This window comes from Hemitrygon akajei, chromosome 19 (assembly GCF_048418815.1).
Source record: "Hemitrygon akajei chromosome 19, sHemAka1.3, whole genome shotgun sequence".
NCBI classification, from domain to species: Eukaryota; Metazoa; Chordata; class Chondrichthyes; order Myliobatiformes; family Dasyatidae; genus Hemitrygon; species Hemitrygon akajei.
The window spans coordinates 4,900,805-4,913,629 of NC_133142.1; the positions used below are offsets into that span (position 1 = coordinate 4,900,805).

General features: G+C 43.0%; 1 protein-coding gene across 1 annotated transcript in view; it reads right to left on the bottom strand.

Moving 5' to 3' along the window:
* Nucleotides 1-8,196: 8,196 nt before the first annotated feature.
* The window catches only part of LOC140741708 (protein transport protein Sec61 subunit alpha-like 1), a 36,314-nt gene continuing 31,685 nt past the window's right edge, over nt 8,197-12,825 (bottom strand). Inside the window, exon 12 of the mRNA XM_073072001.1 lies at nt 8,197-9,721. Within this exon, the coding sequence (XP_072928102.1) occupies nt 9,535-9,721 (187 nt within the window). The 3' untranslated portion in view covers nt 8,197-9,534. The remainder of the gene's footprint in view (nt 9,722-12,825) is intronic.

Below are 12,825 nucleotides of genomic sequence, written 5' to 3' on the forward strand. Positions count from 1 at the left end.
AAAGTGGAAAAGCCATTACACTGGGAAAGCTCCACTCCCCCGACCTCAGAAGTCCAAGTCCAGTGGTTGGAATAAGCTTTACAAACTGGGCTCTTCCTCGGTTGCGGTGGATGCCGTCTTCTGTGCCTTGTCATGCTCTTCGCTCTTACCGGGTAGTAGATTGTGAGATTATTGCCTCCATAGATGCTGCCTGACTTGCTCAAATCCCCCAGCATTTTGTCTGTGTTGCTCTGGATTTCCAGCATCTGCAAAATCACTCGTTTTTTTTTTAAAAATCGTACTTCATCTACTTTGTTTTATGAAATATCGAGAGGCATAGACAGTTGCTATCTTTTCAGAAACAGAATTAGGTTTATTATTAGTCTTATAGGATATACATTTTATGTTTTGTAAAATTATGACAGCTGGTTTTTTTTCAGAATCAAATTTATGACGTTTAATTTGTTGTTTTGCAGCAGTAGTACAGTGCTAAGACAAATTTGTAGTATAAAACAAATCAGTGCGCAACAATAATGAGGCAGTGTTCATGGACGGGCCAGAAATCGGATGGCAGAGGGGAAGCTGTTCTTGAATCGTTATGAGGGGATTCAGGCTCCTGTACCTCCTCCCTGATGGTGGTAATGAGAAGAGGGCAGGGCTTTTTCCCTAGGGTCGAAATGATTAATACCAAAGACCATATGTAGGGAAAGGTTGAATAGCTTAGGACTTTATTCTGTAGAATATAAAGGGGAGAATTGATAGAGGTATACAAAATCACGTGGGTTATATATAGTGGAAATAAAAGCAGTTCCCCCCCCCCCCCACTGGGCATTGGTGAAAGGTGAAATATTTAAGGGGAACCTGAGAGGGTGGATGCAGGTTTCATTTCAACATTTAAGAGAAGTTTGGATAAGTATATGGATGGGAGGGGTATGGAAAACTGTTCTGGGTGCAGATCAATGGGATGAAGCAGTTTGATTTGGACTTGATGGGCTGAATGGCCTATCACTGGACCATGCCGGCAGTTTCCTGTGGCCATGGGCAGAACAGTTGCCATACCTAGCTGCGATTCCACATTACCTCTGCTTGTTACCCTCTATCTATCCATCTATCCCCTCCTCCACCTTTACCTACACTTAAGACTAGTAACTGCCAACAGCTCAGTAACCAGACAGGCTGTTGTTGGATGTCTTGGGAAACCAGAGCACCTGGAGGACTTGCAAATTCCACACAGACAGCAACAGAAGTCAGGACTGAATCCAGGGTCCTGGAGCTGAGTACAGACTGCTGCACAACCACACTGTCCCTAAGATACAGCTGAGGGAAATGAACCAGAACCAATATTCTCTCTATCTTTTAACAGCTGAGCGCACCAACCATTGCTTTGAGTAGGATTTGTTTATTTTTATACAGCCTGAAAGCCGCACTGCACTTTATATTAAAAAATCCAGCTGAGCAGCTACAAAGGTTATGTGCATGGGAGCATTTTAGTCACTGTGCGGCCACGCACCCTGAAGGGAAGTACTAGAACAGAAATATATGGAAGCAGAGATTGCTTGGGAAGGCCACGCCCCAGATCAATGAGGTAGCAAAAAATAGAGACAGAAATATAGACACAAATCCGACAGGTAAGGTTAATTGGCTGCTGTTAATTGCCGTTTGTGTGTAGATAGAGGGTAGATTCTGGGGGGAAATTAGTGAGACTGGAGAATAAAATGGGGTTATGGTAGGATTAGTGCAAATAGGTGTTTGACAGTCAGTGTGGACCTATTGGGCCAATATAGCTGTTTCCAAACTATATTAAAAACTAGGACGGAAATCTTTGGTTCGACCACACTTCAGTGGACTTGCATGTTCTCTTTGACAGGTGGTAACTGTGAAATTCATTGGCACAGACAGCTGTGAAGGCCAAGTCATTGGGTATATTTAAAGTGGAGATTGATAGATTGTTAAGGTGTCAAACAGGTCTGAGAGAGGGCAGAAGAATGGGGTGGAAAGGGAAAATAAATCGGACACTGGAATGGCAGAGCAGACTCGATAGTGAATTACCTTAATCTGCTACTCTGCCTTATGATCTGATGGATTGCATAGGATTCTCTCAGGTGCTCTGGTTTCTTCCCACAACTTAAGTGCAGTTGGGTTAACAGTTGTAAGCTGCTGAGTGTGTAGCTTGGTGGTAGAATCTGGGGATGGTGGATGAAAATACTGGGCGAGTAACATGAAGGTCATCACTTGCCTCACCCCTCCCCTTCACATCTTTATGCTATCTCCCTTTTATCTTTAAGTCAACTTGGAAGGTCTCGACCCGAGTGTTAACTACCCATTTCCCTCCATAGACGCTGTCCGATCCATTGAACTCCTCCAGCTGTTTCTTTGATGCACCAGATTCCAGAATCTGCAATCCCCGATTTCCAACAGAGGGATATAGACCACATGTAGGCATATGTGTAGTGTACAGTTGGGCACAGAATGCAGAGGGCTGTACTGTTCAATGAAAAGGGCAGCAGATAGAACATAAAACATTGCAGTGCATTACAGGCCCTTCAGCCCATAATGTTGTGCCAGCCTTTTAACCCACTCCAAAATTGCAGAGGGCTGTACTGTTCAATGAAAAGGGCAGCAGATAGAACATAAAACATTGCAGTGCATTACAGGCCCTTCAGCCCATAATGTTGTGCCAGCCTTTTAACCCACTCCAAAAATTATCTAACCCTTCCCTCCTACTATTTTTCTATGATCCATGTAGCTTTCTAAGAGCATCTTAAATATCCCTAATGTATCTGCACCTGCTGATCTTTAGAATTCTAAAGAGGGCTTTGGATTTTATTGAGTATATTTAAGAGCGGGCATTAGTATATTTTTGTATATTAAGGGAAGTTGGGATGGGGGGGTGTAAGAAAGTGGGCCCGATACAAGCTCAAACAAGGAACTGTAATAGTTAAGGGGCTGCCTGGATTTAACCTGTTCAGGCAGTAGAATGGGTAGTTATGAAATACATTCAGTCCAATGATTAATATTTTGGGTACTATGGGAATCAAAAACTTTGTGGTGAGGGTTAAGGGGTATTAATATTCATGTCATAACTAACTGCTGTTTGTTTTATTCACACGAGCTGCTTGTTCCAATGGGATGCGACTTACAGAATGCACACCTCCTTCATCAGCATGGTGAGCTTTACAAATGGCCAATGTCCAATTCTACCACCTGGGACAATAAAACCTCAATTTCTCAAAAGTGTGATAATTACACCAGTGCTCAAGAACAGAGTGAGCTACCTCAACTACTATTGCCCAGTTGCACTCACGTTTACTGTGATTAGCGCTTTGAGAAGTTGGTCATGGACAAAACAGTTTAAGAACCTGGACCTGCTGCAATTTGCCCGTCACCACAATAGGTCAACAGCGGATGCAATCTCACCAGCTCTCAAATTGGCTCGGATCACCTGGACAATGGTAATACCTACCTTAGGCTGGCTGTTTGATTACAGCTCAGCATTCAACACAATCATACCCTCCTTTCTAATCAACATGCTTCAAAACCTGGGCCTTTGTACCTTCCTCTGAAACTGGATCCTCAACTTCCTCACCAGGAGACCACAGACCATCAGAAATAACATCTCCTCACTGACTATCTCCACTCACGACTGTGTGGCTAGGTGCACCTCAAATGGCATCTATAAAGTTGCTGATGACAACTATTGTTGGTAGAATTTCAGATGGTGATGAGGCAGCATACAGGAACAGATCAGCTGGTTGAGTGGTGTTACAAATCAACCTTTCACTCAACATCAGTTGACCAAGTTTCTGAAAAATGGTCTACAAACCGTTTCTCAGCTTCTGGTCTTAATTAGACTAAAAAGATTTGAAGGAACACAGAACCATTAGATTCCGTAGGTGCTGGAGGAACTCAGCAAGTCAGGCAGCATCTATGGAGCAGAATATAAAGTTGACATTTTGGGCCAAGATAGGGTTTTGGCCAGAAACATTGACTCCATAGCTGTTGTCTGATCTGCTGGGTTTCTCCAGCATTGCCACACAAATCTGAGCTCAGGAAAGGCACACTAATGTCAGTCTTCATCTGAAACATTAATACAATGAGCAGAATTAGGCAATTTGGTCCATTGAGTCTGCTCTGTTATTTCATCATGGCTGATCCAATTTTCCTCGGCTCCAATCTCCTGCCTTCTTCCCACATCCCTTCATGCCCTGACCAATCAAGAATCTATCAACCTCTGCCTTAAATATACATATAACTTGCCCTCCACAGCTGCCTGTGGCTAAGATTAACCACTTTCTGGCTGAAGAAATTCCTCCTCATCTCCATTCTAAAAGGATGCCACACTATTCTGAGGCTGTGCCCCCTGGTCTTAGACTCTCCCAACACAGGAAACATCCTCTCCACATCCACTATATCACGGTCTTTCATTAATCAATAGGTTTCAATGAGGTCACCCCTCATTCTTCTGAACTCTAGTGAATACAGGCCCAGAACCATCAGACACTCTTCATACGACAAACCATTCAATTCTGGAATCATTTGCGAACCTTCCTTGAACCCTCTCCCATTTCAGCAGGGGCTCAAACCTACCCTCAATACTCCAAGTGAGGCTTCAGTGCTTTAAAAAGTTTCAACATTACATCCTTGCTTTTATATTCTAGTCCTCTTGAAATAAATGCTAACATTGCATTTGCATTCTTCATCAGACTCGACCAGCAAATTAACCTTTGGGGAATTCTTCATGAGGACTCCCAAATCCCCCTTGCATCTCTGTTTTTTTTGTATTCTTTCCATGTAGAAAATAGTCAGCCCTTTCATTTCTTCTACCAAAGTGCATGACCATACACTTCCTGACACTGTATTCCATCTGCCATTTCATTGCCCTTTCTCCGAATCCGTCTTTCTGTAGCTTGTCTACATCCTCAAAACTACCTGCCCCTACACCTAGCTTCCTATCGTCTGCAAACTTTGCAACAGAGCCATAAATTCCATCATCCAAAACATTGACATGTATTGCTAGAATTGGTCCCAGCAGACCCCTGTGGAACACCACTGGTCACCAGCAGCCAAACAGAAAAAGCTCCCTTTATTCCCACTCTTTGTATCCTGCCAATTAGCCACTGCTTTATCCATTCTAGAATTATTCCTGTAATATGATGGTAGCTTGTTAAGCAGCCTCATGGATTTTCAGAAGGCCTTTGACACACAAGTACACAGCATCAACTGATTCTCCTTTGTCTATCCTGCTTGTTACTTCTTCAAAGAATTGCAGCAGATTTGTCAGACAAGATTTTCTCCTGAGGAAACCATGCTATGGCCTACTTTATCATGTGCCTCCTAATACCCCAAAACCTCATCCTTAATAATTGACTCCAACATCTTGCTTTCCAATGAGGTCAGACTAACTGGCCTATCACCACCTCTCCCTTCTTGAAGAGTGGAGAGACATTTGATGCTGAAGGAACACGTAAATTGCTAGGCTTGTTAGCACAGCTGGAAGCCAGAACTGCTTGGGCTATAAGACATTATGAAAAATCAGGCTATCAAGTCCTTTGATCATGGCTGATTTTCCCCCTCTTAACCCCATTCTCCTGCCTTCTCCCGTAACCTTTGATGCCCTTCAAATCAAGAACTTCTACCTTAAATATACCCAATGGCATAGTCTCCACAGTCATCTGTAGCCATGCATTCCATATATTTGACACCGCCTGCCTAAAGAAATTCCTCATCTCTGTTCCAAGGGGGTGTCCTTGTATAATGATGTTGTGCCCCCTGTCTAAGACTCTCCCACTATTGGAACATCCTCTCCATGTCCATTCTATCTTGGCCTTTCAGTATTCAGTAGGTTTCAATGAGACCCTGTACAATACCAGCACATACTTTCTTACATAAGGCAACCAAAGTCTGTATTTCTGTACTGGTGTGGAGCTTGGACTTGCATCTTCACAGATCCAGCTTGGTACAAGATCAATCAGGAAGACGTTGTCAAAACACTTTTACAGTGGCATGCAAAAGTTCGGGCACCCCTGGTCAAAATTTCTGTTACTGTGAATAGTTAAGTGAGTAGAAGATGAACTGATCTCCAAAAATCATAAAAGTTAAAGATGAAACATTCTTTTCAACATTTTAAACAAGATTAGTGTATTATTTTTGTTTTGTACAATTTTAGAGTGAAAAAAAGGAAAGGAGTACCATGCAAAAGTTTGGGCACCCCAAGAGATTTGATCTCTCAGATAACTTTTACCAAGGTCTTAGACCTTAATTAGCTTGTTAAAGCTATTAATGTCATTAGGAAAGGCCAGGTGATGCAAATTTCAAAGCTTTATAAATACCATGACTCCTCAAACCTTGTCCCAACAATCAGCAGCCATTGGCTCCTCTAAGCAGCTGTCCAGCACTCTGAAAATTAAAATAAATCATGCCCACAAAGCAGAAGGATATGGGACAGGGAGGCATTTATATCAAATACAAAAAAGTGTTGCAGGTACTAGGGTAGGAAGTAGATACAGAAGAGAGGAAATTGTGTGGACTAGGTTAAGGCTGGGGCACTGTGCACTAAACCAAACATTGAAATTGATAGGGAAACACCAGACAGGATTGTGTGCGGAATGTCAGGAAGAGGAATCAGTAGAACATGTAGTTCTGAGTTGCAAGAAGTATGGGATACAGAGAGAGATTATGAGAATTAATCTAAGGGAATTGTGGGTGCAGGAATTCACATTAAAAGGGTTGCTGGGCATGGGTGAGAGAACACAGGTCAGGATATTTTTAGCTTTCTTAAGGGGTACAGGGGTTTTTTATAGGATATGATGGATAAACAGAAATAGGGTACTAGGATGGGGAGGATAAAGTGTAGGTTAGGGTATGTGTGCGACTGGGTGAAGGGATTTAGAATGTGAGTCCATCGCATACTCCGGAACAGAAGGTGGCGGTAATGCACCATTAAGCTGGGTGCCAACCGCCGTAAAACAAGACGGAGAGAGAGAGCAGAAGGATATAAGATAGCAAAGCATTTTTAGGTAGCCGTTTCCTCAGTTCATAATGTAATTAAGAAATGGCAGTCAACAGGAACGGTGGAGGTCAAGTTGAGGTCTGGAAGACCAAGAAAACTTTCCAAACAGAATTGTTCGTAGGATTGCTAGAAAGGCAAATCAAAACCCCTGTTTGACTGCAAAAGACCTTCAGGAAGATTTAGCAGACTCTGGAGTGGTGGTGCACTGTTCTACTGTGCAGTGACACCTGCACAAATAGGACCTTCATTTGAAGAGCCATCAGAAGAAAACCTTTCCTGTGTCCTCACCACAAAATTCAGCATCAGAAGTTCACAAAGGACCATCTAAACAAGCCTGATGCATTTTGGAAACATGCATCATGTTTCTGATGACTGATGAAGTTAAAATAGAGCTTTTTGGCCGCAATGAGCAAAGGTATGTTTGGAGAAAAAAGGTGCAGAATTCTCCCAACTGTTAAGCACAGGGGTGGATTGATCATGCTTTGGGCTTGTGTTGCAGCCAGTGGCACGGGGCACATTTCATTGGTAGGGGGAAGAATGAATTCAATTAAATACCAGCAAATTCTGGAAGCAAACATCACACCGTCTGTTAAAAAAAAAAGCTGAAGATGAAAAGAGGATGGTGATCATAAACACACCTCAAAATCCACAATGGACAATCTCAAGAGGTGCAAGCTGAAGGTTTTGCCTTGGCCCTCAGTGTCCCTCAACCTAAACATCATCACAAATCTGTGGATAGACCTCAAAAGAGCAGTGCACACAAGAATCTCACAGAGCTAGAAGCCTTTTGCAAGGCAGAATGGGTGAAAATCCCCCAAAGAATTTAAAGACTTTTAGCTGGCTACAGAAAGCGTTTACAAGCTGTGATACTTGCCAAAGGGAGTGTTACTAAGTACTGACCATGCAGGGTGCCCAAAATTTTGCTTTGGGCCCTTTTCCTTTTGTTATTTTGAAACTGTAAAAGATGGAAATAAAAAAAGTAATCTTGCTTAAAATATTAAAGAAATGTGTCAGCTTTAACTTTATGCCTTTTGGAAATCAGGTCATCTTTTACTCACTTAGCTCTTCACAGCAACAGAAATTTTGACCGGGGGGGGCCCAAACTTTTGCATGCTAGTGTATTTATAAAGTCTGAATTCAAAGCCAACAGGTGTTGGAGAGGAACAAACACTGCTGTGTGGTTTAGTCACTGTCAACACATATGGGAATGCATAGAAATTCCATTTATTCCAAACTGGAACTGAGAACTTATAGAAAGAAATCCTGAAACATATTACACTCAGCAAGAGAAGGCATTGAAATATCAGCACAGCAGAGGGACGTCAGTTTCTTCCGAACGTGTGAGGACTCTGTACAACTCATGGAATTTCTACTGGTAGGAGCAGGGAGGCACCGAGGGCCAACACTGTAAAATTAACTCAGTAATACCACGGGCACTTCTCTCACCTGCCTTTCTATATGCATCCTGCACTCCCGTGCCTACTCTGGGTTAGGGAGCCAGAGAAAGAAGTGTCCCAGTTATGGAAGACGTAACTACACAACTGAACAGAAGACAGTGAAGGGGAAAGGGTACACATTTTCATGCCCTCAGCTGCCCAATACTTGCTCCAGACTCACCCTGTAGACACATGGAAACTCTTAATTTATTCAGCCTAACACTGAGGGAAAAAGCCTGTGATTTACAGTAATTAAATGAAGTTAATCTACAAGCAGGCTCAGACTCTCCAAAACCGCTGGGCTATGGACAAAGTTAATCCATACTTTCAATAAATTTGCTGGGAAAATTCAGCCATTAGAACCTACAGAGTTTAACGCAGATACTGGCACCTACAAAGCAGTAGATGGCCTCTATCTCCACACATGACGGGCGTGGGAAATCACCCTGGGAATAGGTAACTTTGCCACTGAAACATCACACCGTAGCCACTCAGAGTCCATCTTAGTTAGCTGATTATTCCGGTAGGGCACAGCACAACTCTAGATCTTTTCTTGACACACTTTTCTCGGAATTGTTAACAGAAGACACCCTCACCATCTTCTCCACCCCCAACTGGGTCAGCTGTACCAAGGTCTACCGCAGTGTTTAAGCTCAGAGACGAGGATTACCAGAGCTTGAACCAGCAGAAAACCAGAAAATATTCCTGGTTTGTCAGATTTAATAACTATTAGTACAGTTTTTGTTTAAATATATATAAAACAAATTCACCCCAGGTGTTTGTTCCCCCTTTCAATTGGGGGGTGGGGGGTTGGTGGAAGTAAATGACACATCAATACAACACTCACACAAAGAACACTCTTCGTATGGTGGCCATTTGTGCTTTTAACCATAATTAAACAGATGCCACAATTTGCTTTTTAGCACACAGTGCCAAAAAAATGAAAAAACAAATTAACCTTTGCCACCCAGAAGCCGCACAAGCTCTCCTGTGTAAAAGGAAGGGCAATGGTAGGTGAAAAAAGGTTTAAGACAATCTCTGCTGTGATAATTCTGAAATTTCTCTGGCTTCAATCATGAATATACTCGGGAACGGAGATGCTCCACGCCATTAGAACAGCAGAGCTCCCATGCTTCCCACTTCACTTTGTTCTTTCACGAAGATCTCAAAGTACTGGTAAATGATGGTCACAGCCAATAAGATACCAGTCCCAGACCCAATTGCCCCCAGAAAGTCAGCAAGTACAGAGAGTGCACCGATGCAAAGACCACCAAAAGCAGCAGCAGTGGGAATATATCTGCGGGAAAAAAAAACAAATCTTTATTAGTCGAAGTAAAAGTAAAATTTATTATTTTATTTTATTAAGAGATACAGTGTAGAGTGTCCAAGAAGGGTTAGTCCCTCTGGTGAAGGAGCTTGTTCTGTTCATTCTGGGGCAGCTCACTCACCTTTGGTCCCTGTTGGACACTCAGCCCTCTTCGGTGACTCCAGGTAGCTGTTTGCATTCAACAGCAGCCACACCCACTTCAACAGGTGGCCTAAACCAGGTGAGGGTAGCCAGTGGGCCTATCCTAGCATGCAGTCTCTGGCCACTGGACAGATGAGATCTACAGTGAGATCCAACAGCTAGGAAGGCCGTACTGCAACACTACGTGGAGGGCAAAGGGCATGACAAGGCACAGAAGACATCAATGGTTATTCACTGCAACAAGAGCCCAGTTAGTGACGCTTAGTAGCCAGTAGACCCAGAATTCTGAGCTCAAGTAGAACTGTCCCAGTGCCATGGTTTGTCCACTTTAAAAACTCTCCTGTACAGGTTTCCCTATACATTAGGGTGTATTGTCTTCAGAACAGATACCGATATTGAATATTCAAAGGGGTTCTGCTGGTTGGGATGTGTAGCCATTGTAAGTCTAACTGTGTAAATTTACTAAATTCCAAATGTTAAAGTAGGTGATTATAGCAATTGAAACTGTATTTAATAATTTGTGTTGAAATACAAAACATGTCAAAGAGAGATTCTCCCACTGTCCTGGAGGTTTGCTGTGTGAATAAAGAATTATATTCCCAGTTACAGCTTCCATATGGCTCAGTTTTAATCAATCACAACACCCCTCAGTCTCCTCACTCCAGCTTGTCTGGTCTGTTCTCACAGCAGAAGAGTTCCATCTCAGGCTAAAGATAGTGCTGGTTCTCTGCACACTCTCTCTGTCCTTCTTATAGTCTGGAATACAATATTACACTGTTGGACAATGGACCATACTCTATGCCTCATAGGCCTCATATGGAGCCAGTGATCATTAATGGAGAATGTGTGGAGCAGGTTAAGACCTACAAGTATCTGGGAGTACAGTTGGACGAGAAGCTAGACTGGACTGCCAACACAGATGCCTTGTGCAGGAAGGCACAGAGTCGACTGTACTTCCTTAGAAGGTTGGCGTCATTCAATGTCTGCAGTGAGATGCTGATGATGTTCTATAGGTCAGTTGTTGAGAGCGCCCTCTTCTTTGTGGTGGCGTGTTGGGGAGGAAGCATTAAGAAGAAGGACGCCTCACGTCTTAATAAGCTGATAAGGAAGGCGGGCTCTGTCGTGGGCAAAGTACTGGAGAGTTTATCATCGGTAGCTGAGCGAAGGGCGCTGAGTAGGCTACGGTCAATTATGGAAAACCCTGAACATCCTCTACATAGCACCATCCAGAGACAGAGAAGCAGTTTCAGCGACAGGTTACTGTCGATGCAATGCTCCTCAGACAGGATGAAGAGGTCAATACTCCCCAATGCCATTAGGCTTTACAATTCAACTGCCAGGACTTAAGAACTTTTTTAAAGCTATTATTAATGCTTTTTGAGTTAGTGATTTAGATGCATATCATATTATTACTGAGTTAAGTATTGTATGTAATGAGTTTTTGCTACAACAAGTGTATGGGACATTGGAAAAAATGTTGAATTTCCCCATGGGGATGAATAAAGTATCTATCTATCTATCTATCTATCTATCCCTGATGCTTTATCTACCTTATTTCATTTGACATTGTGAACAGTAGCAGACTTTTGCTCAGGGTAGAGAGAGATTGATGAGGTTGGGGCAGTGGATGTTGTCTACATGGATTTGAGAGAGGCATTTGACAAAATCCCTCATCAGAAATTAATCCAGAAGATCAAGATGCATGGGGTCCACACTGAATTGGCTGTTTGGATTCAGAACTGACTTGTGCATAGAAAACAGAGGATGGTGGTTGAAGGGACTTAATCGAGCCGGAGGTCTGTAATTCGTAGTGTTCCACAGGGACCTGTGCTGGGACCTCTGTTGTTTGTGATGTATATAAATGACCTGGATCAAAATGTAGATGGGTGGGTTAGTAAATTTGCAGATGATACCAAGATTGGAGGAGTTGTGGATGAGTGGAGAAGACTGCAAATATAGTGGGATATAGATCAGTGCAAATATGGACGGAAAAATGGCAGATTAATGTGAGGTGTTGCACCTCGGTGGGCAAATGCAAGGTGAGCAGACAGATCTTTGGATCCAAGATAGTGGATAAGAGTATGCGTCCCAGGGTTGAAATGTCTAATACCAGAGGTCATGCAATGAAGGTGAGAAGGGGTAGGTTCAAAGGTGAGGCGAGGGACAAGTTTTTTTAATTTCAGAGTGGGTGGATGCCTGGAATGTGCTACTGGTATGATGATAGAGGAAAATACATTAGAGGTTTTTAAGAAATGTTTAGATAGGCACATGAACATGAGGAAGATGGAGGAATATGAACATTGTGTAGGTAGGAGGGGTTAGCATTTGGGTGTTCCTGGTTCAGCAGAACATTGTAGGCCGAAGGGCCTGTTCCTGTGCTGCTCTATGTTTGAAAGGGATGTAAAGAGTGGTGAATGTAAGCTTCCAGAGGAATTGGCTGAGGCAGGTGCAATTGTATCATTTAAGATCTTGGACAGGTAGAGGCAGGGGTGGGGTTTACTTTGGGATTAGTTTAGGTATACAACATGGTTTGGCCAAAGGGCTTGTATCAGAGCTATACTGCTCTGACTGATGCAGTGGTGTTGTTGACTTCAGAGATCCTTGGACACCTAGATTATGGTCCCTCTGCTCCTAAGGTCCTATCATTCACTGTACATGCCTCAGCCTTTCCCAAAATGTCACACCTCACCTTCTTCAGGAATAAACACGTCTGCTCTTCCTCAGGCCACTTTACCAACTCAGTGAAATCGTTCTGTAACCAAAGTCCACCACCCCTCACCACCAACATTCGAGCTATCTACATATATCCTCTATACTGGTGTCCACATCATTAATGTACATAATAAACAAAGGTGTCCCAGCGCTAATCCCTGCAGTACATCACAGGCTTCCAATCACAAAAACAATGCTTCCCCATTGACCTCAGTGGGATT